The sequence below is a fragment of the Leptodactylus fuscus genome, chromosome 10, assembly GCF_031893055.1.
Source record: "Leptodactylus fuscus isolate aLepFus1 chromosome 10, aLepFus1.hap2, whole genome shotgun sequence".
Classification (NCBI taxonomy): Eukaryota; Metazoa; Chordata; class Amphibia; order Anura; family Leptodactylidae; genus Leptodactylus; species Leptodactylus fuscus.
In genome coordinates this window covers 537,355-561,258 of record NC_134274.1, presented here as the reverse complement: position 1 = coordinate 561,258, position 23,904 = coordinate 537,355, and the positions used below count along the sequence as shown (strand labels likewise).

Below are 23,904 nucleotides of genomic sequence, written 5' to 3'. Positions count from 1 at the left end.
CTTCTGCATGGCCCTTGTATGCTCAACCCGTGTCCCCGCTTTACTCACTTAGTACGTGACCACCAATGAAACTGCTCTGAGCAGATGGCACGTGTAAGGCTTCCTGATGGACTACCACTCCCAGCAGTCATGGCTACAGATTACCTTCTCCTTGTACTGAAACTGCCCTGCCACAACCCAGACTGCCCCCTGACTACCCTCTGCTGCCCCCTGACTACCCTCTGCTGCCCCCTGACTACCCTCTGCTGCCCCCTGACTACCCTCTGCTGACCCCTGACTACCCTCTGCTGCCCCCTGACTACCCTCTGCTGCCCCCTGACTACCCTCTGCTGACCCCTGCCACAACCCAGACTGCCCCCTGACTACCCTCTGCTGCCCCCTGACTACCCTCTGCTGCCCCCTGACTACCCTCTGCTGCCCCCTGACTACCCTCTGCTGCCCCCTGACTACCCTCTGCTGACCCCTGACTACCCTCTGCTGCCCCCTGACTACCCTCTGCTGCCCCCTGACTACCCTCTGCTGCCCCCTGACTACCCTCTGCTGACCCCTGCCACAACCCAGACTGCCCCCTGACTACCCTCTGCTGCCCCCTGACTACCCTCTGCTGCCCCCTGACTACCCTCTGCTGCCCCCTGACTACCCTCTGCTGCCCCCTGACTACCCTCTGCTGCCCCCTGACTACCCTCTGCTGACCCCTGACTACCCTCTGCTGACCCCTGACTACCCTCTGCTGACCCCAGACTGCCCCCTGACTACCCTCTGCTGCCCCCTGACTACCCTCTGCTGCCCCCTGACTACCCTCTGCTGACCCCAGACTGCCCCCTGACTACCCTCTGCTGACCCCAGACTGCCCCCTAACTACCCTCTGCTGACCCCAGACTGCCCCCTGACTACCCTCTGCTGCCCCCTGACTACCCTCTGCTGCCCCCTGACTACCCTCTGCTGACCCCAGACTGTGCCCTAACTACCCTCTGCTGACCCCAGACTGCCCCCCGACTACCCTCTGCTGACCCCAGACTGCCCCCCGACTACCCTCTGCTGACCCCAGACTGCCCCCCGACTACCCTCTGCTGACCCCAGACTGCCCCCTGACTACCCTCTGCTGCCCCCTGACTGCGCCCTGACTACCCTCTGCTGACCCCAGACTGCCCCCTGACTACCCTCTGCTGACCCCAGACTGCCCCCTGACTACCCTCTGCTGACCCCAGACTGCCCCCTGACTACCCTCTGCTGACCCCAGACTGCGCCCTGACTACCCTCTGCTGACCCCAGACTGCCCTCTGCTGACCCCAGACTGCCCCCCGACTACCCTCTGCTGACCCCAGACTGCCCCCCGACTACCCTCTGCTGACCCCAGGCTGCCCCCCGACTACTCTCTATTGACCCCAGACTGTCACCTGACTACTCTCTATTGACCCCAGACTGCCCCCTGACTACCCTCTGCTGACCCCAGGCTGCCCCCCGACTACCCTCTGCTGACCCCAGGCTGCCCCCCGACTACCCTCTGCTGACCCCAGGCTGCCCCCCGACTACCCTCTGCTGACCCCAGACTGCGCCCCGACTACCCTCTGCTGACCCCAGACTGCGCCCCGACTACCCTCTGCTGACCCCAGACTGCCCCCCGACTACCCTCTGCTGACCCCAGGCTGCCCCCTGACTACTCTCTATTGACCCCAGACTGCCCCCCGACTACCCTCTGCTGACCCCAGACTGCCCCCCGACTACCCTCTGCTGACCCCAGGCTGCCCCCTGACTACTCTCTATTGACCCCAGACTGTCACCTGACTACTCTCTATTGACCCCAGACTGTCACCTGACTACTCTCTATTGACCCCAGACTGCCCCCTGACTACCCTCTGCTGACCCCTAAATGTCCCATAACCACTTACTACCCTCTGAAAGCTGATCCTCTCACTGCTATGACATCACCTAATCTCCTGATCACCTGACCTCTCCATACATGTCCTAATCTCCTGTCCTCTCCTCACATGTAATCTCCACAACCTGTCCTCTCCATACATGACCTAATCTCCTGTCCTCTCCTCACATGTAATCTCCACAACCTGTCCTCTCCATACATGACCTAATCTCCTGTCCTCTCCTCACATGTAATCTCCACAACCTGTCCTCTCCATACATGACCTAATCTCCTGTCCTCTCCTCACATGTAATCTCCACATCCTGTCCTCTCCATACATGACCTAATCTCCTGATACCTCCTCACATGTAATCTCCACAACCTGTCCTCTCCATACATGACCTAATCTCCTGTCCTCTCCTCACATGTAATCTCCTGTCCTCTCCATACATGACCTAATCTCCTGTCCTCTCCTCACATGTAATCTCCACATCCTGTCCTCTCCATACATGACCTAATCTCCTGTCCTCCCCTCACATGTAATCTCCACAACCTGTCCTCTCCATACATGACCTAATCTCCTGTCCTCTCCTCACATGTAATCTCCACATCCTGTCCTCTCCATACATGACCTAATCTCCTGTCCTCTCCTCACATGTAATCTCCACAGCCTGTCCTCTCCATACATGACCTAATCTCCTGTCCTCTCCTCACATGTAATCTCCTGTCCTCTCCATACATGACCTAATCTCCTGTCCTCTCCTCACATGTAATCTCCACAACCTGTCCTCTCCATACATGACCTAATCTCCTGTCCTCTCCATACATGTCCTAATCTCCTGATACCCCCTCACATGTAATCTCCACAACCTGTCCTCTCCATACATGACCTAATCTCCTGTCCTCTCCTCACATGTAATCTCCACAACCTGTCCTCTCCATACATGACCTAATCTCCTGTCCTCTCCTCACATGTAATCTCCACAACCTGTCCTCTCCATACATGACCTAATCTCCTGTCCTCTCCTCACATGTAATCTCCTGTCTTCTCCATACATGTCCTAACCTCCTGATACCCCCTCACATGTAATCTCCACAACCTGAAGGCTGCAGGGGGGAATGGCCGTGGCCGAGGGAGGGGTTTTCTACGGTAAGATGTGGAATTGTCTTAAGTATGGGAAGCAGTGACCTGATGAGTCTCCCTCGGGGTGCTACCTTGACACCAGTGATAATGCCCCTTCTTACTGGGTAAGACCTAATCTGGTAACCGTCCTACAGTCTGGCACCCATAAGGCCACCGGTGAATCCTGGGGTCAACTCCACCATCATGGCTGGCCGTAGTCTTACTGATGGTCATGAATCCTCAGCAGCTGAACATCAGGAGGGTGCGAGGTTTTTGGTCTTCGGCGCCTCATTTCCATCAGCCTGAAGAAGGATCGGAGGAGGCGGCCGCTCTACAAGCCCGAACTTGTCACAAACCAAATTGTCAGATGATGTGGAGAAAGCGTCAGGAAGGAAGAGAAGGCGATAACGCTGCATGTGGATGAGGCTCGCACTCCGCCACGGCTACATCGCCGCCTCCTTATTCACGCCGTACACTTCTTGTATCAGCTTGTTCTGCTGGAAGATTTCCATAACACGTTCCTGATGTTCCGTCTATCTGCTGAGCACTCGTGGGGGCCGCCGTGGCGGGAGACGGCTCTAGTGCACACCACGGGATGACAAACACCAGCTCTTGCATAGTTTATTCACAAAATGGCACCTGAAGTCACCTGACCCTAAAGGAAGGAAAACCACAACACCTCTTCAGGAGCGCCCCCTAGAGACTCCTGATAGTATGTGCAGGAACCTGCAAACACCCCCTACTGGGCCAACGCAAGTCTCCAAGTCACAGAAACGAGTCTTCAGGGTCCTAGTGCTGAAGATTAGTGCACAGGCGCAGTAAAGACCACGGCTCACTGGACATTAATACTGTATTAGGGGTCCCCACACGACGATGCCCCACCTCTAGAGGGAGCCGCAGAACATCCTGTTTATGAAAAGTGCATTATGAGAGTATACAGCAGGAGCGCTGCACCGCCATGACAGGCGCATTATGGGAGGCCACACCGCCATGACAGGCGCATTATGGAAGGCCACAGTATAACGGAGGCCACACTGCCATGACAGGCGCATTATGGGAGGCCACAGTATAACAGAGGCCACACTGCCATGACAGGCGCATTATGGAAGGCCACACTGCCATGACAGGCGCATTATGGGAGGCCACAGTATAACAGAGGCCACACTGCCATGACAGGCGCATTATGGAAGGCCACAGTATAACGGAGGCCACTCTGCCATGACAGGCGCATTATGGGAGGCCACACTGCCATGACAGGCGCATTATGGGAGGCCACACTGCCATGACAGGCGCATTATGGGAGGCCACACTGCCATGACAGGCGCATTATGGGAGGCCACAGTATAACGGAGGCCACACTGCCATGACAGGCGCATTATGGGAGGCCACACTGCCATGACAGGCGCATTATGGGAGGCCACAGTATAACAGAGGCCACACTGCCATGACAGGCGCATTATGGGAGGCCACAGTATAACGGAGGCCACACTGCCATGACAGGCGCATTATGGGAGGCCACTCTGCCATGACAGGCGCATTATGGGAGGCCACACTGCCATGACAGGCGCATTATGGGAGGCCACAGTATAACGGAGGCCACTCCGCCATGACAGGTGCACTGAGAATATAGATGGAAGACACCTGGCTGGGAAAATACTGCACAGGGAATGCTCGGTAGTGGGTTATAACTTAGGTGCGGTATAATAACACAAGGGCCCCGGGGACCGCTCAGTTCAGTAAAACAATCATCACACAAGTGCAGAACATAATACTAGGTGAGTGGCGGGGCACCATGAGGACAGGCTGGAGTACCACCGCCACTCCACAGGTACACTTACAGATATACCACAGGGGCTGGGGGTCATGTGCAAGCATTTACCCCTGGGCACCAATCCATGAGTAAATCCCACAGCATAGCACCAGAGACCGCAGGATCCGGTCCGCACATGGACTGGCAGCCATTCTTAAGTCTTTACAGGAAGAGTTAATGGAGGGGCAGTCACGGCATCCATGATGATGGCCACCACTTGTACCGCATACTCTCCTGGCTAACTCTGAGGGAATTTACCCGCTTTCCTGGAAGGCACGTAGGGCACCCGCAGGATGCTAGGAGTCTCCTCCATCACCCGCACCAACAGGTTGTCTATGTAGTCCTCCAGCTCCCGGATATGACTGTCCTTTTTCTTCAGTAGTTCCTTGTGCTTCACTAACTCGCGCTCCACCTCCAGGCGTGTCAGATGACTGTAGGGACAGGAACCCTCAAATGGATTCTGCTCCTAGGAAAGAAGGACGAATATGAAGTCATTACTGGGACAACCTCATCCTATCCCATCAGAAGCCCCTGGCCTGCTGAACTTACTGTGCCCAACCCATGGGAGAATAATCAGTAGTACCCCACGTGTACCCCAACGACTCCCCACCGACCTCCAGGGGCAGAGCTCACAGCAACAAGGACAAGAGTCCTCCCTGGACACTGGTGGAGCGGCTCAGGCACACAGCGTGGGGTTAGTGCTTCTGCCGTGGTCTTTCCTGTGCCCTACTTACTTTCATGTTCCCAGTCATTGTGTAGTGTGAATAGTTGTAGAACGCACAAATAGGCTTTTCTGGTCAACAGTGGTGGAGGACAAGTGGCGGACAATACCGGTAGAGGTCAAGTGGCAGAAAAGACTGGCAGAAGATAAGTGGTGGAGAATACCGGCAAAGGACAAGTGGTGGAGAATAGCAGCAGAGGACAAGTGGTGAAGGACAAGTGTAGGAAAATACTGGTGGAGGTCAAGTGGCAGAGAATACCAGCAAAGGACAAGTGGTGGACAATACCAGCAGAGGACAAGTGGTGGAGAATAGCAGCAGAGGACAAGTGGTGAAGGACAAGTGGAGGAGAATAGCAGCAGAGGACAAGTGGTGGACAATACCAGCAGAGGCAAAGTGGCGAAGGATAGTGAAGGACAAGTGGAAAATACTGGTGGAGGACAAGTGGCGGACAATACCAGCAAATGACAAATGGCGGAGGATGGTGAAGGATACCAGCAGAGGACAAGTGGTGGACAATACCAGCAGAGGACAAGTGGCAAAGGATGGTGAAGGACAAGTGGAAGAAAATACAGGCAGAGGACAAGTGGCGGACAATACTGGCGGGGGACAAGAGGCCGAGGATGGCGAAGGATAGCAATGAAGGATAATACTGTATATTGCGGTTAAGATTGTGTTGGTGATATATGGCTAATATTAGAGTAGGTGATAGGGCGATGACGGAATCTGTAATGACCCCAACATAGGACAATTATAGCTGTGCTGAAGACAACTGACATGTTAGGGCCCCTCCTGGGGCAGATACAACAGATGAAGTGCAATTTTGGCTCTAATGAGGGAAGATATTTATGTTTATCCGTGCATAGGATGGGTAGGAGCAGCACAGAGGAGGAAAGCTGGCTTACCGAGATGGCAGATAGCGCCTGCACATCGGGCTCTCCTCCTCCTCCTCGCCGCACATCATTAGAAGCTGCAGGTGTGTGAGAGACCCAATTATAAGTGATGGCTCTCACTGATACTCCACCACAAGGACACAAACGCGGCACAGACCGCACCACCGAACGGCCTCGAAGAGATGACATCACATCCATCCTATGTAGACACAACATCCAGCATCAGAATATCAGGGCGCCGCCACATTACCCAATGTCACATCATCAGAGGACAGGTTATTAGGAGGAGCCACGAGACCAAGGCGGCAGAGATAAGGAGGAGCCACGAGACCAAGGCAGCAGAGATAAGGAGGAGCCACAAGACCAAGGAGGCAGAGATAAGGAGGAGCCACGAGACCAAGGTGGCAGAGATAAGGAGGAGCCATGAGACCAAGGCCCAAGACAAGGAACCACAAGACCAAGGCGGCAGAGATAAGGAGGAGCCACGAGACCAAGGCGGCAGAGATAAGGAGGAGCCACGAGACCAAGGCGGCAGAGATAAGGAGGAGCCACGAGACCAAGGAGGCAGAAATATGGAGGAGCCACGAGACCAAGGAGGCAGAGATATGGAGGAGCCACGAGACCAAGGCGGCAGAGATAAGGAGGAGCCACGAGACCAAGGCGGCAGAGATAAGGAGGAGCCATGAGACCAAGGCCCAAGACAAGGAACCACAAGACCAAGGCGGCAGAGATAAGAAGGAGCCACGAGACCAAGGCGGCAGAGATAAGGAGGAGCCACGAGACCAAGGCGGCAGAGATAAGGAGGAGCCATGAGACCAAGGCCCAAGACAAGGAACCACAAGACCAAGGCGGCAGAGATAAGAAGGAGCCACGAGACCAAGGCGGCAGAGATAAGGAGGAGCCACGAGACCAAGGCGGCAGAGATGAGGAGGAGCCATGAGACCAAGACGGCAGAGATAAGGAGGAGCCACGAAACCAAGGCAGCAGAAATAAGGAGGAGCTGCAAGATCAAGGTACAAGATAAGCAGGAGCCACAAGACCAAGACATGAGATAAGGAGGACCTGCGAGATCAAAGTGCAAGATAAGGAAGAGCCACAAGATCAAGGGTCAAGGTAAGGAGCCACGAGACCAAGACATGAGATAAGGAGGAGCCATGAAACCAAGGCGCAAGATAAGAGGAGCCATGACACCAAGGGTCAAGGTAAGGAGGAGCCACAAGACCAAGACATGAGATAAGGAGGTGCTCCACAGCCAAGGGTCAAGAAAAAGAGAAGCTCTGACGCCAAGATGCGAGATAATGAACTGCAAGATAAGGAGGAGCCCAGGGTTAAGACATAAGATAAGGAGAAGCCCCAAATGCAAGATCTGTTGTGTACAGCAATACCTGCATATATAGAGACCTCACCTGTGATACTGTGTACAGGGATACCTGCGTATATATAGACCTCACCTGTGATACCGTGTACAGGGATACCTGCGTATATAGAGACCTCACCTGTGATACTGTGTACAGGGATACCTGCGTATATATAGACCTCACCTGTGATACCGTGTACAGGGATACCTGCGTATATAGAGACCTCACCTGTGATACTGTGTACAGGGATACCTGCGTATATATAGACCTCACCTGTGATACCGTGTACAGGGATACCTGTGTATATAGAGACCTCACCTGTGATACTGTGTACAGGGATACCTATGTATATAGAGACCTCACCTGTGATACCGTGTACAGGGATACCTGTGTATATAGAGACCTCACCTGAGATACCGTGTACAGGGATACCTGCGTATATAGAGACCTCACCTGTGATACCGTGTACAGGGATACCTGCGTATATAGAGACCTCACCTGTGATACCGTGTACAGGGATACCTGCGTATATAGAGACCTCACCTGTGATACTGTGTACAGGGATACCTGCGTATATAGAGACCTCACCTGTGATACCGTGTACAGGGATACCTGTGTATATAGAGACCTCACCTGTGATACCGTGTACAGGGATACCTGTGTATATAGAGACCTCACCTGTGATACCGTGTACAGGGATACCTGCGTATATATAGACCTCACCTGTGATACCGTGTACAGGGATACCTGCGTATATAGAGACCTCACCTGTGATACCGTGTACAGGGATACCTGTGTATATAGAGACCTCACCTGTGATACTGTGTACAGGGATACCTGCGTATATATAGACCTCACCTGTGATACCGTGTACAGGGATACCTGCGTATATAGAGACCTCACCTGTGATACCGTGTACAGGGATACCTGCGTATATAGAGACCTCACCTGTGATACCGTGTACAGGGATACCTGTGTATATAGAGACCTCACCTGTGATACTGTGTACAGGGATACCTATGTATATAGAGACCTCACCTGTGATACCGTGTACAGGGATACCTGCGTATATAGAGACCTCACCTGTGATACCGTGTACAGGGATACCTGCGTATATAGAGACCTCACCTGTGATACCGTGTACAGGGATACCTGCGTATATAGAGACCTCACCTGTGATACCGTGTACAGGGATACCTGTGTATATAGAGACCTCACCTGTGATACCGTGTACAGGGATACCTGCGTATATAGAGACCTCACCTGTGATACCGTGTACAGGGATACCTGCGTATATAGAGACCTCACCTGTGATACCGTGTACAGGGATACCTGCGTATATAGAGACCTCACCTGTGATACCGTGTACAGGGATACCTGCGTATATAGAGACCTCACCTGTGATACCGTGTACAGGGATACCTGCGTATATAGAGACCTCACCTGTGATACCGTGTACAGGGATACCTGCGTATATAGAGACCTCACCTGTGATACCGTGTACAGGGATACCTGCGTATATAGAGACCTCACCTGTGATACCGTGTACAGGGATACCTGCGTATATAGAGACCTCACCTGTGATACCGTGTACAGGGATACCTGCGTATATAGAGACCTCACCTGTGATACCGTGTACAGGGATACCTGCGTATATAGAGACCTCACCTGTGATACCGTGTACAGGGATACCTGCGTATATAGAGACCTCACCTGTGATACCGTGTACAGGGATACCTGCGTATATAGAGACCTCACCTGTGATACCGTGTACAGGGATACCTGCGTATATAGAGACCTCACCTGTGATACCGTGTACAGGGATACCTATGTATATAGAGACCTCACCTGTGATACCGTGTACAGGGATACCTGCGTATATAGAGACCTCACCTGTGATACCGTGTACAGGGATACCTGCGTATATAGAGACCTCACCTGTGATACCGTGTACAGGGATACCTGCGTATATAGAGACCTCACCTGTGATACTGTGTACAGGGATACCTATGTATATAGAGACCTCACCTGTGATACCGTGTACAGGGATACCTGCGTATATAGAGACCTCACCTGTGATACCGTGTACAGGGATACCTGCGTATATAGAGACCTCACCTGTGATACCGTGTACAGGGATACCTGCGTATATAGAGACCTCACCTGTGATACCGTGTACAGGGATACCTGCGTATATAGAGACCTCACCTGTGATACCGTGTACAGGGATACCTGCGTATAAGGAGACTTCATTGCTGTCCTGCTATTTCCCCTATAGACCCCCCACCATGGGGTGTTCCTCACCAGGGGTCCACGTAGGGGGTAGGTGACCTCCATCCCTCCGCTCGTCCGGCCGGATTGTGCTGTCACATCAGACGCTGAAATCTTTGTATAAGAGCTGAAAGATAAAGCATGGAGGAATGAGCAGTGATGACATGAGCGGGCGCAGTGGGCGGAGCTGCAGTGTCACTATGGAGGGCGCCCATCGGAGCCCCAGGTGTGGTGGTGAATAAGGGCCACATGTATGTGTAATTACTGAAGCTCCATCTCCCAGGGTCTGGCTAATTACCCCTTCCCCGTCCCCAGCGACCTCGCTAATAACTTTTCTGGGTCCGTAGTCGCCGTTCTGACGACACGTTGAAATTAAAGGCGCTTTCTACATTCACACCTGTCGCCAGCTGCAAATTGAGAAATTGTCACATCAGCTGATTAGGCAAATGGTCTGTCTGCGGATAATGGAGCGGCGGAGGGCGGATATATAGATATATATTATATATACACACCACCCACAGGCTCTATGCATCCTATACTTATATCTGTATGTGACAGGAGGCGCACACAGACTGTATGACATGGAGGAGTCATACCCCCAAACACTCAGCGTATACCTGAGTCACATGACATGCTATATGTCTCCATGTCAAATCAGAGTGACAGTATGGAGGTAGCAGTGTATAGGTGACGTGTTATAGATCTATATATCAGACAGTATGGAGGTAGCAGTGTATAGATGAGCATTATAGATCTATATATCAGACAGTATGGAGGTAGCAGTGTATAGGTGACGTGTTATAGATCTATACATCAGACAGTATGGAGGTAACAGTGTATAGGTGACGTGTTATTGATCTATATATCAGACAGTATGGAGGTAGCAGTGTATAGGTGACGTGTTATAGATCTATATATCAGACAGTATGGAGGTAGCAGTGTATAGGTGACGTGTTATAGATCTATATATCAGACAGTATGGAGGTAGCAGTGTATAGGTGACGTGTTATAGATCTATATATCAGACAGTATGGAGGTAGCAGTGTATAGGTGACGTGTTATAGATCTATATATCAGACAGTATGGAGGTAGCAGTGTATAGGTGACGTGTTATAGATCTATATATCAGACAGTATGGAGGTAGCAGTGTATAGGTGACGTGTTATAGATCTATATATCAGACAGTATGGAGGTAGCAGTGTATAGGTGACGTGTTATAGATCTATATATCAGACAGTATGGAGGTAGCAGTGTATAGGTGACGTGTTATAGATCTATATATCAGACAGTATGGAGGAAGCAGTGTATAGGTGACGTGTTATAGATCTATATATCAGACAGTATGGAGGTAGCAGTGTATAGGTGACGTGTTATAGATCTATATATCAGACAGTATGGAGGTAGCAGTGTATAGGTGACGTGTTATAGATCTATATATCAGACAGTATGGAGGTAGCAGTGTATAGGTGACGTGTTATAGATCTATACATCAGACAGTATGGAGGTAGCAGTGTATAGGTGACGTGTTATAGATCTATATATCAGACAGTATGGAGGAAGCAGTGTATAGGTGACGAGTTATAGATCTATACATCAGACAGTATGGAGGTAGCAGTGTATAGGTGACGTGTTATAGATCTATAGATGAAAGTATGGGGGTAACAGTGTATAGGTGACGTGTTATAGATCTATATATCAGACAGTATGGGGGTAGCAGTGTATAGATGAGCATTATAGATCTATATATCAGACAGTATGGAGGTAGCAGTGTATAGGTGACGTGTTATTGATCTATATATCAGACAGTATGGAGATAACAGTGTATAGGTGACGTGTTATAGATCTATATATCAGACAGTATGGAGGAAGCAGTGTATAGGTGACGTGTTATAGATCTATATATCAGACAGTATGGAGGTAGCAGTGTATAGGTGACGTGTTATAGATCTATATATCAGACAGTATGGAGGTAGCAGTGTATAGGTGACGTGTTATAGATCTATACATCAGACAGTATGGAGGTAGCAGTGTATAGGTGACGTGTTATAGATCTATATATCAGACAGTATGGAGGTAGCAGTGTATAGGTGACATGTTATAGATCTATAGATGAAAGTATGGGGGTAACAGTGTATAGGTGACGTGTTATAGATCTATATATCAGACAGTATGGGGGTAGCAGTGTATAGATGAGCATTATAGATCTATATATCAGACAGTATGGAGGTAGCAGTGTATAGGTGACGTGTTATAGATCTATATATCAGACAGTATGGAGGTAGCAGTGTATAGGTGACGTGTTATAGATCTATATATCAGACAGTATGGAGGTAGCAGTGTATAGGTGACGTGTTATAGATCTATATATCAGACAGTATGGAGGTAGCAGTGTATAGGTGACGTGTTATAGATCTATACATCAGACAGTATGGAGGTAGCAGTGTATAGGTGACGTGTTATAGATCTATATATCAGACAGTATGGAGGTAGCAGTGTATAGATGAGCATTATAGATCTATATATCAGACAGTATGGAGGTAGCAGTGTATAGGTGACATGTTATAGATCTATACATCAGACAGTATGGAGGTAGCAGTGTATAGGTGACGTGTTATAGATCTATATATCAGACAGTATGGATGTAGCAGTGTATAGGTGACATGTTATAGATCTATAGATGACAGTATGGAGGTAGCAGTGTATAGGTGACGTGTTATAGATCTATATATCAGACAGATGGAGGTAGCAGTGTATAGGTGACGTGTTATAGATCTATATATCAGACAGTATGGAGGTAGCAGTGTATAGGTGACGTGTTATAGATATATATATATATATATATATATCAGACAGTATGGAGGAAGCAGTGTATAGGTGACGTGTTATAGGTCTATATATCAGACAGTATGGAGGTAGCAGTGTATAGATGACGTGTTATAGATCTATATATCAGACAGTATGGAGGTAGCAGTGTATAGGTGACGTGTTATAGATCTATACATCAGACAGTATGGAGGTAGCAGTGTATAGATGAGCATTATAGATCTATATATCAGACAGTATGGAGGTAGCAGTGTATAGGTGACGTGTTATAGATCTATATATCAGACAGTATGGAGGAAGCAGTGTATAGGTGACGTGTTATAGATCTATATATCAGACAGTATGGAGGTAGCAGTGTATAGGTGACGTGTTATAGATCTATATATGACAGTATGGAGGTAGCAGTGTATAGGTGACGTGTTATAGATCTATATATCAGACAGTATGGAGGTAGCAGTGTATAGATGAGCATTATAGATCTATATATCAGACAGTATGGAGGTAGCAGTGTATAGGTGACGTGTTATAGATCTATATATCAGACAGTATGGAGGTAGCAGTGTATAGGTGACGTGTTATAGATCTATATATCAGACAGTATGGAGGTAGCAGTGTATAGGTGACGTGTTATAGATCTATATATCAGACAGTATGGAGGTAGCAGTGTATAGGTGACGTGTTATAGATCTATATATCAGACAGTATGGAGGTAGCAGTGTATAGGTGACGTGTTATAGATCTATATATCAGACAGTATGGAGGTAGCAGTGTATAGGTGACGTGTTATAGATCTATATATCAGACAGTATGGAGGTAGCAGTGTATAGGTGACGTGTTATAGATCTATATATCAGACAGTATGGAGGTAGCAGTGTATAGGTGACGTGTTATAGATCTATATATCAGACAGTATGGAGGAAGCAGTGTATAGGTGACGTGTTATAGATCTATATATCAGACAGTATGGAGGTAGCAGTGTATAGGTGACGTGTTATAGATCTATATATCAGACAGTATGGAGGTAGCAGTGTATAGGTGACGTGTTATAGATCTATATATCAGACAGTATGGAGGTAGCAGTGTATAGGTGACGTGTTATAGATCTATACATCAGACAGTATGGAGGTAGCAGTGTATAGGTGACGTGTTATAGATCTATATATCAGACAGTATGGAGGAAGCAGTGTATAGGTGACGAGTTATAGATCTATACATCAGACAGTATGGAGGTAGCAGTGTATAGGTGACGTGTTATAGATCTATAGATGAAAGTATGGGGGTAACAGTGTATAGGTGACGTGTTATAGATCTATATATCAGACAGTATGGGGGTAGCAGTGTATAGATGAGCATTATAGATCTATATATCAGACAGTATGGAGGTAGCAGTGTATAGGTGACGTGTTATTGATCTATATATCAGACAGTATGGAGATAACAGTGTATAGGTGACGTGTTATAGATCTATATATCAGACAGTATGGAGGAAGCAGTGTATAGGTGACGTGTTATAGATCTATATATCAGACAGTATGGAGGTAGCAGTGTATAGGTGACGTGTTATAGATCTATATATCAGACAGTATGGAGGTAGCAGTGTATAGGTGACGTGTTATAGATCTATACATCAGACAGTATGGAGGTAGCAGTGTATAGGTGACGTGTTATAGATCTATATATCAGACAGTATGGAGGTAGCAGTGTATAGGTGACATGTTATAGATCTATAGATGAAAGTATGGGGGTAACAGTGTATAGGTGACGTGTTATAGATCTATATATCAGACAGTATGGGGGTAGCAGTGTATAGATGAGCATTATAGATCTATATATCAGACAGTATGGAGGTAGCAGTGTATAGGTGACGTGTTATAGATCTATATATCAGACAGTATGGAGGTAGCAGTGTATAGGTGACGTGTTATAGATCTATATATCAGACAGTATGGAGGTAGCAGTGTATAGGTGACGTGTTATAGATCTATATATCAGACAGTATGGAGGTAGCAGTGTATAGGTGACGTGTTATAGATCTATACATCAGACAGTATGGAGGTAGCAGTGTATAGGTGACGTGTTATAGATCTATATATCAGACAGTATGGAGGTAGCAGTGTATAGATGAGCATTATAGATCTATATATCAGACAGTATGGAGGTAGCAGTGTATAGGTGACATGTTATAGATCTATACATCAGACAGTATGGAGGTAGCAGTGTATAGGTGACGTGTTATAGATCTATATATCAGACAGTATGGATGTAGCAGTGTATAGGTGACATGTTATAGATCTATAGATGACAGTATGGAGGTAGCAGTGTATAGGTGACGTGTTATAGATCTATATATCAGACAGATGGAGGTAGCAGTGTATAGGTGACGTGTTATAGATCTATATATCAGACAGTATGGAGGTAGCAGTGTATAGGTGACGTGTTATAGATATATATATATATATATATATATATATATATCAGACAGTATGGAGGAAGCAGTGTATAGGTGACGTGTTATAGGTCTATATATCAGACAGTATGGAGGTAGCAGTGTATAGATGACGTGTTATAGATCTATATATCAGACAGTATGGAGGTAGCAGTGTATAGGTGACGTGTTATAGATCTATACATCAGACAGTATGGAGGTAGCAGTGTATAGATGAGCATTATAGATCTATATATCAGACAGTATGGAGGTAGCAGTGTATAGGTGACGTGTTATAGATCTATATATCAGACAGTATGGAGGAAGCAGTGTATAGGTGACGTGTTATAGATCTATATATCAGACAGTATGGAGGTAGCAGTGTATAGGTGACGTGTTATAGATCTATATATGACAGTATGGAGGTAGCAGTGTATAGGTGACGTGTTATAGATCTATATATATATATATATATCAGACAGTATGGAGGAAGCAGTGTATAGGTGACGTGTTATAGATCTATATATCAGACAGTATGGAGGTAGCAGTGTATAGGTGACGTGTTATAGATCTATATATCAGACAGTATGGAGATAACAGTGTATAGGTGACGTGTTATAGATATATATATGACAGTATGGAGGTAGCAGTGTATAGATGACGTGTTATAGATCTATATATCAGACAGTATGGAGGTAGCAGTGTATAGGTGACGTGTTATAGATCTATATATCAGACAGTATGGAGGTAGCAGTGTATAGGTGACGTGTTATAGATCTATATATCAGACAGTATGGAGGTAGCAGTGTATAGGTGACGTGTTATAGATCTATATATCAGACAGTATGGAGGTAGAAGTGTATAGGTGATGTGTTATAGATCTATATCAGACAGTATGGAGGTAGCAGTGTATAGGTGACGTGTTATAGATATATATATATATATATATGACAGTATGGAGGTAGCAGTGTATAGGTGACGTGTTCTAGATCTATATATCAGACAGTATGGAGGTAGCAGTGTATCGGTGACGTGTTATAGATCTATATATCAGACAGTATGGAGGTAGCAGTGTATAGGTGACGTGTTATAGATCTATATATCAGACCGTATGGAGGTAGCAGTGTATAGATGAGCATTATAGATCTATATATCAGACAGTATGGAGGTAGCAGTGTATAGGTGACGTGTTATAGATCTATACATTATACAGTATGGAGGTAGCAGTGTATAGGTGACGTGTTATAGATCTATATATCAGACAGTATGGGGGTAACAGTGTATAGGTGACGTGTTATAGATCTATATATCAGACCGTATGGAGGTAGCAGTGTATAGATGAGCATTATAGATCTATATATCAGACAGTGTATAGGTGACGTGTTATAGATCTATATATCAGACCGTATGGAGGTAGCAGTGTATAGATGAGCATTATAGATCTATATATCAGACAGTATGGGGGTAACAGTGTATAGGTGACGTGTTATAGATCTATACATTATACAGTATGGAGGTAACAGTGTATAGATGACGTGTTATAGATCTATATATCAGACAGTATGGAGGTAATAGTGTATAGGTGACGTGTTATAGATATATATCAGACAGTATGGAGATGACAGTGTATAGGTGACGTGTTATAGATCTATATATCAGACAGTATGGAGGAAGCAGTGTATAGGTGACGTGTTATAGATCTATATATCAGACAGTATGGAGGTAATAGTGTATAGGTGACGTGTTATAGGTCTATATATGACAGTATGGAGGTAGCAGTGTATAGGTGACGTGTTATAGGTCTATATATGACAGTATGGAGGTAGCAGTGCATAGGTGATGTATTTTAGATCTATACATTATACAGTATGGATATAGTGTATAGGTAATATATCATAGAGCTGTATATGACTGTATATATATTTGTGTACATGCTGGGGTGTGGTAATGTATACGGTCAGTGTAGGGGTAGAGCAGCCTTTAGCCATAAATGTGCCGATTTACCTTTGCTCCAGAAGGCGACTTCCCACCCGAAATGGATTGGTGGACTCATAGGTGGTAGTGGGCTGGGTGACACCTTCTGGGGTTCGGTTCTCCAGTGTCCAGTCAGAGGTGTCTTGGCTGTGCCGCTCCGGCCTCTTCCCATCCTTCTTGCCAGTCACTCTCTCAAACAAGCTGACCTTCTCCTTCTTCTTCATATCTTTCTTCCCATCACTTGTTCTGGAGAAGATACCAGAAGTGGCGGACCTCTCCCAGGACTCTGTGCGCTCGTCTCCTGGTGCCCATTGTCGGGGCAGTGTGGCAAATTTATGGGGCAGAGTAGTATTGGAAACTGGATCTTTGTGACCACTCTGCCAGCTCACGTCAGGGTCCCGGCTTTCCAGGGGATTATCTTTTGGGGTGTCTACACTCATTGTTCTTCGGTGAGGGGAGTTAAGGCCTCCTGAAAGACAATGACGAGAGTCCAGAGAAAGGATGGATAAGAACATATATACTGAGGAGCAGAGAACATGGCGTCTGGTGATATCTAGATACAGTAAGGGTCGGGGGTATGGAGAACATATATACTGAGGAGCAGAGAACATGGCGTCTGGTGATATCTAGATACAGTAAGGGTCGGGGGTATGGAGAACATATATACTGAGGAGTACAGAACATGGCGTCTGGTGATATCTAGATACAGTAAGGGTCGGGGTATGGAGAACATATATACTGAGGAGTACAGAACATGGCGTCTGGTGATATCTAGATACAGTAAGGGTCGGGGGTATGGAGAACATATATACTGAGGAGTACAGAACATGGCGTCTGGTGATATCTAGATACAGTAAGGGTCGGGTTATGGAGAACATATATACTGAGGAGTACAGAACATGGCATCTGGTGATATCTAGATACAGTAAGGGTCGGGGTATGGAGAACATATATACTGAGGAGTACAGAACATGGCGTCTGGTGATATCTAGATACAGTAAGGGTCGGGGTATGGAGAACATATATACTGAGGAGTACAGAACATGGCGTCTGGTGATATCTAGATACAGTAAGGGTCGGGGTATGGAGAACATATATACTGAGGAGTACAGAACATGGCGTCTGGTGATATCTAGATACAGTAAGGGTCGGGGGTATGGAGAACATATATACTGAGGAGCAGAGAACATGGCGTCTGGTGATATCTAGATACAGTAAGGGTCGGGGGTATGGAGAACATATATACTGAGGAGTACAGAACATGGCGTCTGGTGATATCTAGATACAGTAAGGGTCGGGGTATGGAGAACATATATACTGAGGAGTACAGAACATGGCGTCTGGTGATATCTAGATACAGTAAGGGTCGGGGGTATGGAGAACATATATACTGAGGAGCAGAGAACATGGCGTCTGGTGATATCTAGATACAGTAAGGGTCGGGGGTATGGAGAACATATATACTGAGGAGTACAGAACATGGCGTCTGGTGATATCTAGATACAGTAAGGGTCGGGGGTATGGAGAACATATATACTGAGGAGTACAGAACACGGCGTCTGGTGATATCTAGATACAGTAAGGGTCGGGGGTATGGAGAACATATATACTGAGGAGTACAGAACATGGCGTCTGGTGATATCTAGATACAGTAAGGGTCGGGGGTATGGAGAACATATATACTGAGGAGTACAGAACATGGCGTCTGGTGATATCTAGATACAGTAAGGGTCGGGGGTATGGAGAACATATATACTGAGGAGTACAGAACATGGCGTCTGGTGATATCTAGATACAGTAAGGGTCGGGGGTATGGAGAACATATATACTGAGGAGCAGAGAACATGGCGTCTGGTGATATCTAGATACAGTAAGGGTCGGGGTATGGAGAACATATATACTGAGGAGCAGAGAACATGGCGTCTGGTGATATCTAGATACAGTAAGGGTCGGGGGTATGGAGAACATATATACTGAGGAGTACAGAACATGGCGTCTGGTGATATCTAGATACAGTAAGGGTCGGGGTATGGAGAACATATATACTGAGGAGTACAGAACATGGCGTCTGGTGATATCTAGATACAGTAAGGGTCGGGGTATGGAGAACATATATACTGAGGAGTACAGAACATGGCGTCTGGTGATATCTAGATACAGTAAGGGTCGGGGGTATGGAGAACATATATACTAAGGAGCAGAGAACATGGCGTCTGGTGATATCTAGATACAGTAAGGGTCGGGGGTATGGAGAACATATATACTGAGGAGTACAGAACATGGCGTCTGGTGATATCTAGATACAGTAAGGGTCGGGGTATGGAGAACATATATACTGAGGAGTACAGAACATGGCGTCTGGTGATATCTAGATACAGTAAGGGTCGGGGGTATGGAGAACATATATACTGAGGAGTACAGAACATGGCATCTGGTGATATCTAGATACAGTAAGGGTCGGGGGTATGGAGAACATATATACTGAGGAGTACAGAACATGGCGTCTGGTGATATCTAGATACAGTAAGGTCGGGGGTATGGAGAACATATATACTGAGGAGTACAGAACATGGCGTCTGGTGATATCTAGATACAGTAAGGGTCGGGGGTATGGAGAACATATATACTGAGGAGTACAGAACATGGCGTCTGGTGATATCTAGATACAGTAAGGGTCGGGGTATGGAGAACATATATACTGAGGAGCAGAGAACATGGCGTCTGGTGATATCTAGATACAGTAAGGGTCGGGGGTATGGAGAACATATATACTGAGGAGTACAGAACATGGCGTCTGGTGATATCTAGATACAGTAAGGGTCGGGGGTATGGAGAACATATATACTGAGGAGCAGAGAACATGGCGTCTGGTAATATCTAGATACAGTAAGGGTTGGGGGTATGGAGAACATATATACTGAGGAGTACAGAACATGGCGTCTGGTGATATCTAGATACAGTAAGGGTCGGGGGTATGGAGAACATATATACTGAGGAGTACAGAACATGGTGTCTGGTGATATCTAGATACAGTAAGGGTCGGGTTATGGAGAACATATATACTGAGGAGCAGAGAACATGGCGTCTGGTGATATCTAGATACAGTAAGGGTCGGGGTATGGAGAACATATATACTGAGGAGCAGAGAACATGGTGTCTGGTGATATCTAGATACAGTAAGGGTCGGGGGTATGGAGAACATATATACTGAGGAGCAGAGAACATGGCGTCTGGTGATATCTAGATACAGTAAGGGTCGGGGTATGGAGAACATATATACTGAGGAGTACAGAACATGGCGTCTGGTGATATCTAGATAAAGTAAGGGTCGGGGGTATGGAGAACATATATACTGAGGAGCGGAGAACATATATACTGAGGAGCAGAGAACATGGCGTCTGGTGATATCTAGATACAGTAAGGGTCGGGGGTATGGAGAACATATATACTGAGGAGTACAGAACATGGAGTCTGGTGATATCTAGATACAGTAAGGGTCGGGGGTATGGAGAACATATATACTGAGGAGTACAGAACATGGCGTCTGGTGATATCTAGATACAGTAAGGGTCGGGGGTATGGAGAACATATATACTGAGGAGTACAGAACATGGCGTCTGGTGATATCTAGATACAGTAAGGGTCGGGGGTATGGAGAACATATATACTGAGGAGTACAGAACATGGCGTCTGGTGATATCTAGATACAGTAAGGGTCGGGGGTATGGAGAACATATATACTGAGGAGCAGAGAACATGGCGTCTGGTGATATCTAGATACAGTAAGGGTCGGGGTATGGAGAACATATATACTGAGGAGCAGAGAACATGGTGTCTGGTGATATCTAGATACAGTAAGGGTCGGGGGTATGGAGAACATATATACTGAGGAGCAGAGAACATGGCGTCTGGTGATATCTAGATACAGTAAGGGTCGGGGTATGGAGAACATATATACTGAGGAGTACAGAACATGGCGTCTGGTGATATCTAGATAAAGTAAGGGTCGGGGGTATGGAGAACATATATACTGAGGAGCGGAGAACATATATACTGAGGAGCAGAGAACATGGCGTCTGGTGATATCTAGATACAGTAAGGGTCGGGGGTATGGAGAACATATATACTGAGGAGTACAGAACATGGAGTCTGGTGATATCTAGATACAGTAAGGGTCGGGGGTATGGAGAACATATATACTGAGGAGTACAGAACATGGCGTCTGGTGATATCTAGATACAGTAAGGGTCGGGGGTATGGAGAACATATATACTGAGGAGTACAGAACATGGCGTCTGGTGATATCTAGATACAGTAAGGGTCGGGGGTATGGAGAACATATATACTGAGGAGTACAGAACATGGCGTCTGGTGATATCTAGATACAGTAAGGGTCGGGGGTATGGAGAACATATATACTGAGGAGCAGAGAACATGGTGTCTGGTGATATCTAGATACAGTAAGGGTCGGGGGTATGGAGAACATATATACTGAGGAGTACAGAACATGGCGTCTGGTGATATCTAGATACAGTAAGGGTCGGGGGTATGGAGAACATATATACTGAGGAGCAGAGAACATGGCGTCTGGTGATATCTAGATACAGTAAGGGTCGGGGGTATGGAGAACATATATACTGAGGAGTACAGAACATGGCGTCTGGTGATATCTAGATACAGTAAGGGTCGGGGGTATGGAGAACATATATACTGAGGAGTACAGAACATGGCGTCTGGTGATATCTAGATACAGTAAGGGTCGGGGTATGGAGAACATATATACTGAGGAGTACAGAACATGGCATCTGGTGATATCTAGATACAGTAAGGGTCGGGGGTATGGAGAACATATATACTGAGGAGCAGAGAACATGGCGTCTGGTGATATCTAGATACAGTAAGGGTCGGGGGTATGGAGAACATATATACTGAGGAGTACAGAACATGGCGTCTGGTGATATCTAGATACAGTAAGGGTCGGGGGTATGGAGAACATATATACTGAGGAGTACAGAACATGGCGTCTGGTGATATCTAGATACAGTAAGGGTCGGGGGTATGGAGAACATATATACTGAGGAGTACAGAACATGGCGTCTGGTGATATCTAGATACAGTAAGGGTCGGGGGTATGGAGAACATATATACTGAGGAGTACAGAACATGGCGTCTGGTGATATCTAGATACAGTAAGGGTCGGGGGTATGGAGAACATATATACTGAGGAGCAGAGAACATGGCGTCTGGTGATATCTAGATACAGTAAGGGTCGGGGGTATGGAGAACATATATACTGAGGAGTACAGAACATGGCGTCTGGTGATATCTAGATACAGTAAGGGTCGGGGTATGGAGAACATATATACTGAGGAGCAGAGAACATGGCGTCTGGTGATATCTAGATACAGTAAGGGTCGGGGGTATGGAGAACATATATACTGAGGAGTACAGAACATGGCGTCTGGTGATATCTAGATACAGTAAGGGTCGGGGTATGGAGAACATATATACTGAGGAGTACAGAACATGGCGTCTGGTGATATCTAGATACAGTAAGGGTCGGGGTATGGAGAACATATATACTGAGGAGCAGAGAACATGGCGTCTGGTGATATCTAGATACAGTAAGGGTCGGGTTATGGAGAACATATATACTGAGGAGTACAGAACATGGCGTCTGGTGATATCTAGATACAGTAAGGGTCGGGTTATGGAGAACATATATACTGAGGAGCAGAGAACATGGCGTCTGGTGATATCTAGATACAGTAAGGGTCGGGTTATGGAGAACATATATACTGAGGAGTACAGAACATGGCGTCTGGTGATATCTAGATACAGTAAGGGTCGGGGTATGGAGAACATATATACTGAGGAGCAGAGAACATGGCGTCTGGTGATATCTAGATACAGTAAGGGTCGGGGGTATGGAGAACATGTATAATGAGGAGTACAGAACATGGCGTCTGGTGATATCTAGATACAGTAAGGGTCGGGTTATGGAGAACATATATACTGAGGAGTACAGAACATGGCGTCTGGTGATATCTAGATACAGTAAGGGTCGGGGGTATGGAGAACATATATACTGAGGAGTACAGAACATGGCGTCTGGTGATATCTAGATACAGTAAGGGTCGGGGGTATGGAGAACATATATACTGAGGAGTACAGAACATGGCGTCTGGTGATATCTAGATACAGTAAGGGTCGGGGGTATGGAGAACATATATACTGAGGAGCAGAGAACATGGTGTCTGGTGATATCTAGATACAGTAAGGGTCGGGGTATGGAGAACATATATACTGAGGAGCAGAGAACATGGCGTCTGATATCTAGATACAGTAAGGGTCGGGGGTATGGAGAACATATATACTGAGGAGTACAGAACATGGCGTCTGGTGATATCTAGATACAGTAAGGGTCGGGGGTATGGAGAACATATATACTGAGGAGTACAGAACATGGCGTCTGGTGATATCTAGATACAGTAAGGGTCGGGGGTATGGAGAACATATATACTGAGGAGTACAGAACATGGCGTCTGGTGATATCTAGATACAGTAAGGGTCGGGTTATGGAGAACATATATACTGAGGAGCAGAGAACATGGCGTCTGGTGATATCTAGATACAGTAAGGGTCGGGGT

At 46.8% G+C, this 23,904-nt stretch overlaps 1 protein-coding gene across 1 annotated transcript in view; it reads right to left on the bottom strand.

Moving 5' to 3' along the window:
* Positions 1–3,320: 3,320 nt before the first annotated feature.
* Positions 3,321–23,904, bottom strand: part of RAB11FIP2 (RAB11 family interacting protein 2) — a 37,835-nt gene continuing 17,251 nt past the window's right edge. Inside the window, exons 3-5 of the mRNA XM_075258323.1 lie at positions 17,285–17,723; positions 10,066–10,159; positions 3,321–5,257 (exon numbers count right to left, since the gene is read on the bottom strand). Coding sequence (XP_075114424.1) covers positions 5,030–5,257; positions 10,066–10,159; positions 17,285–17,723 — 761 coding nt within the window. The 3' untranslated portion in view covers positions 3,321–5,029. The remainder of the gene's footprint in view (positions 5,258–10,065; positions 10,160–17,284; positions 17,724–23,904) is intronic.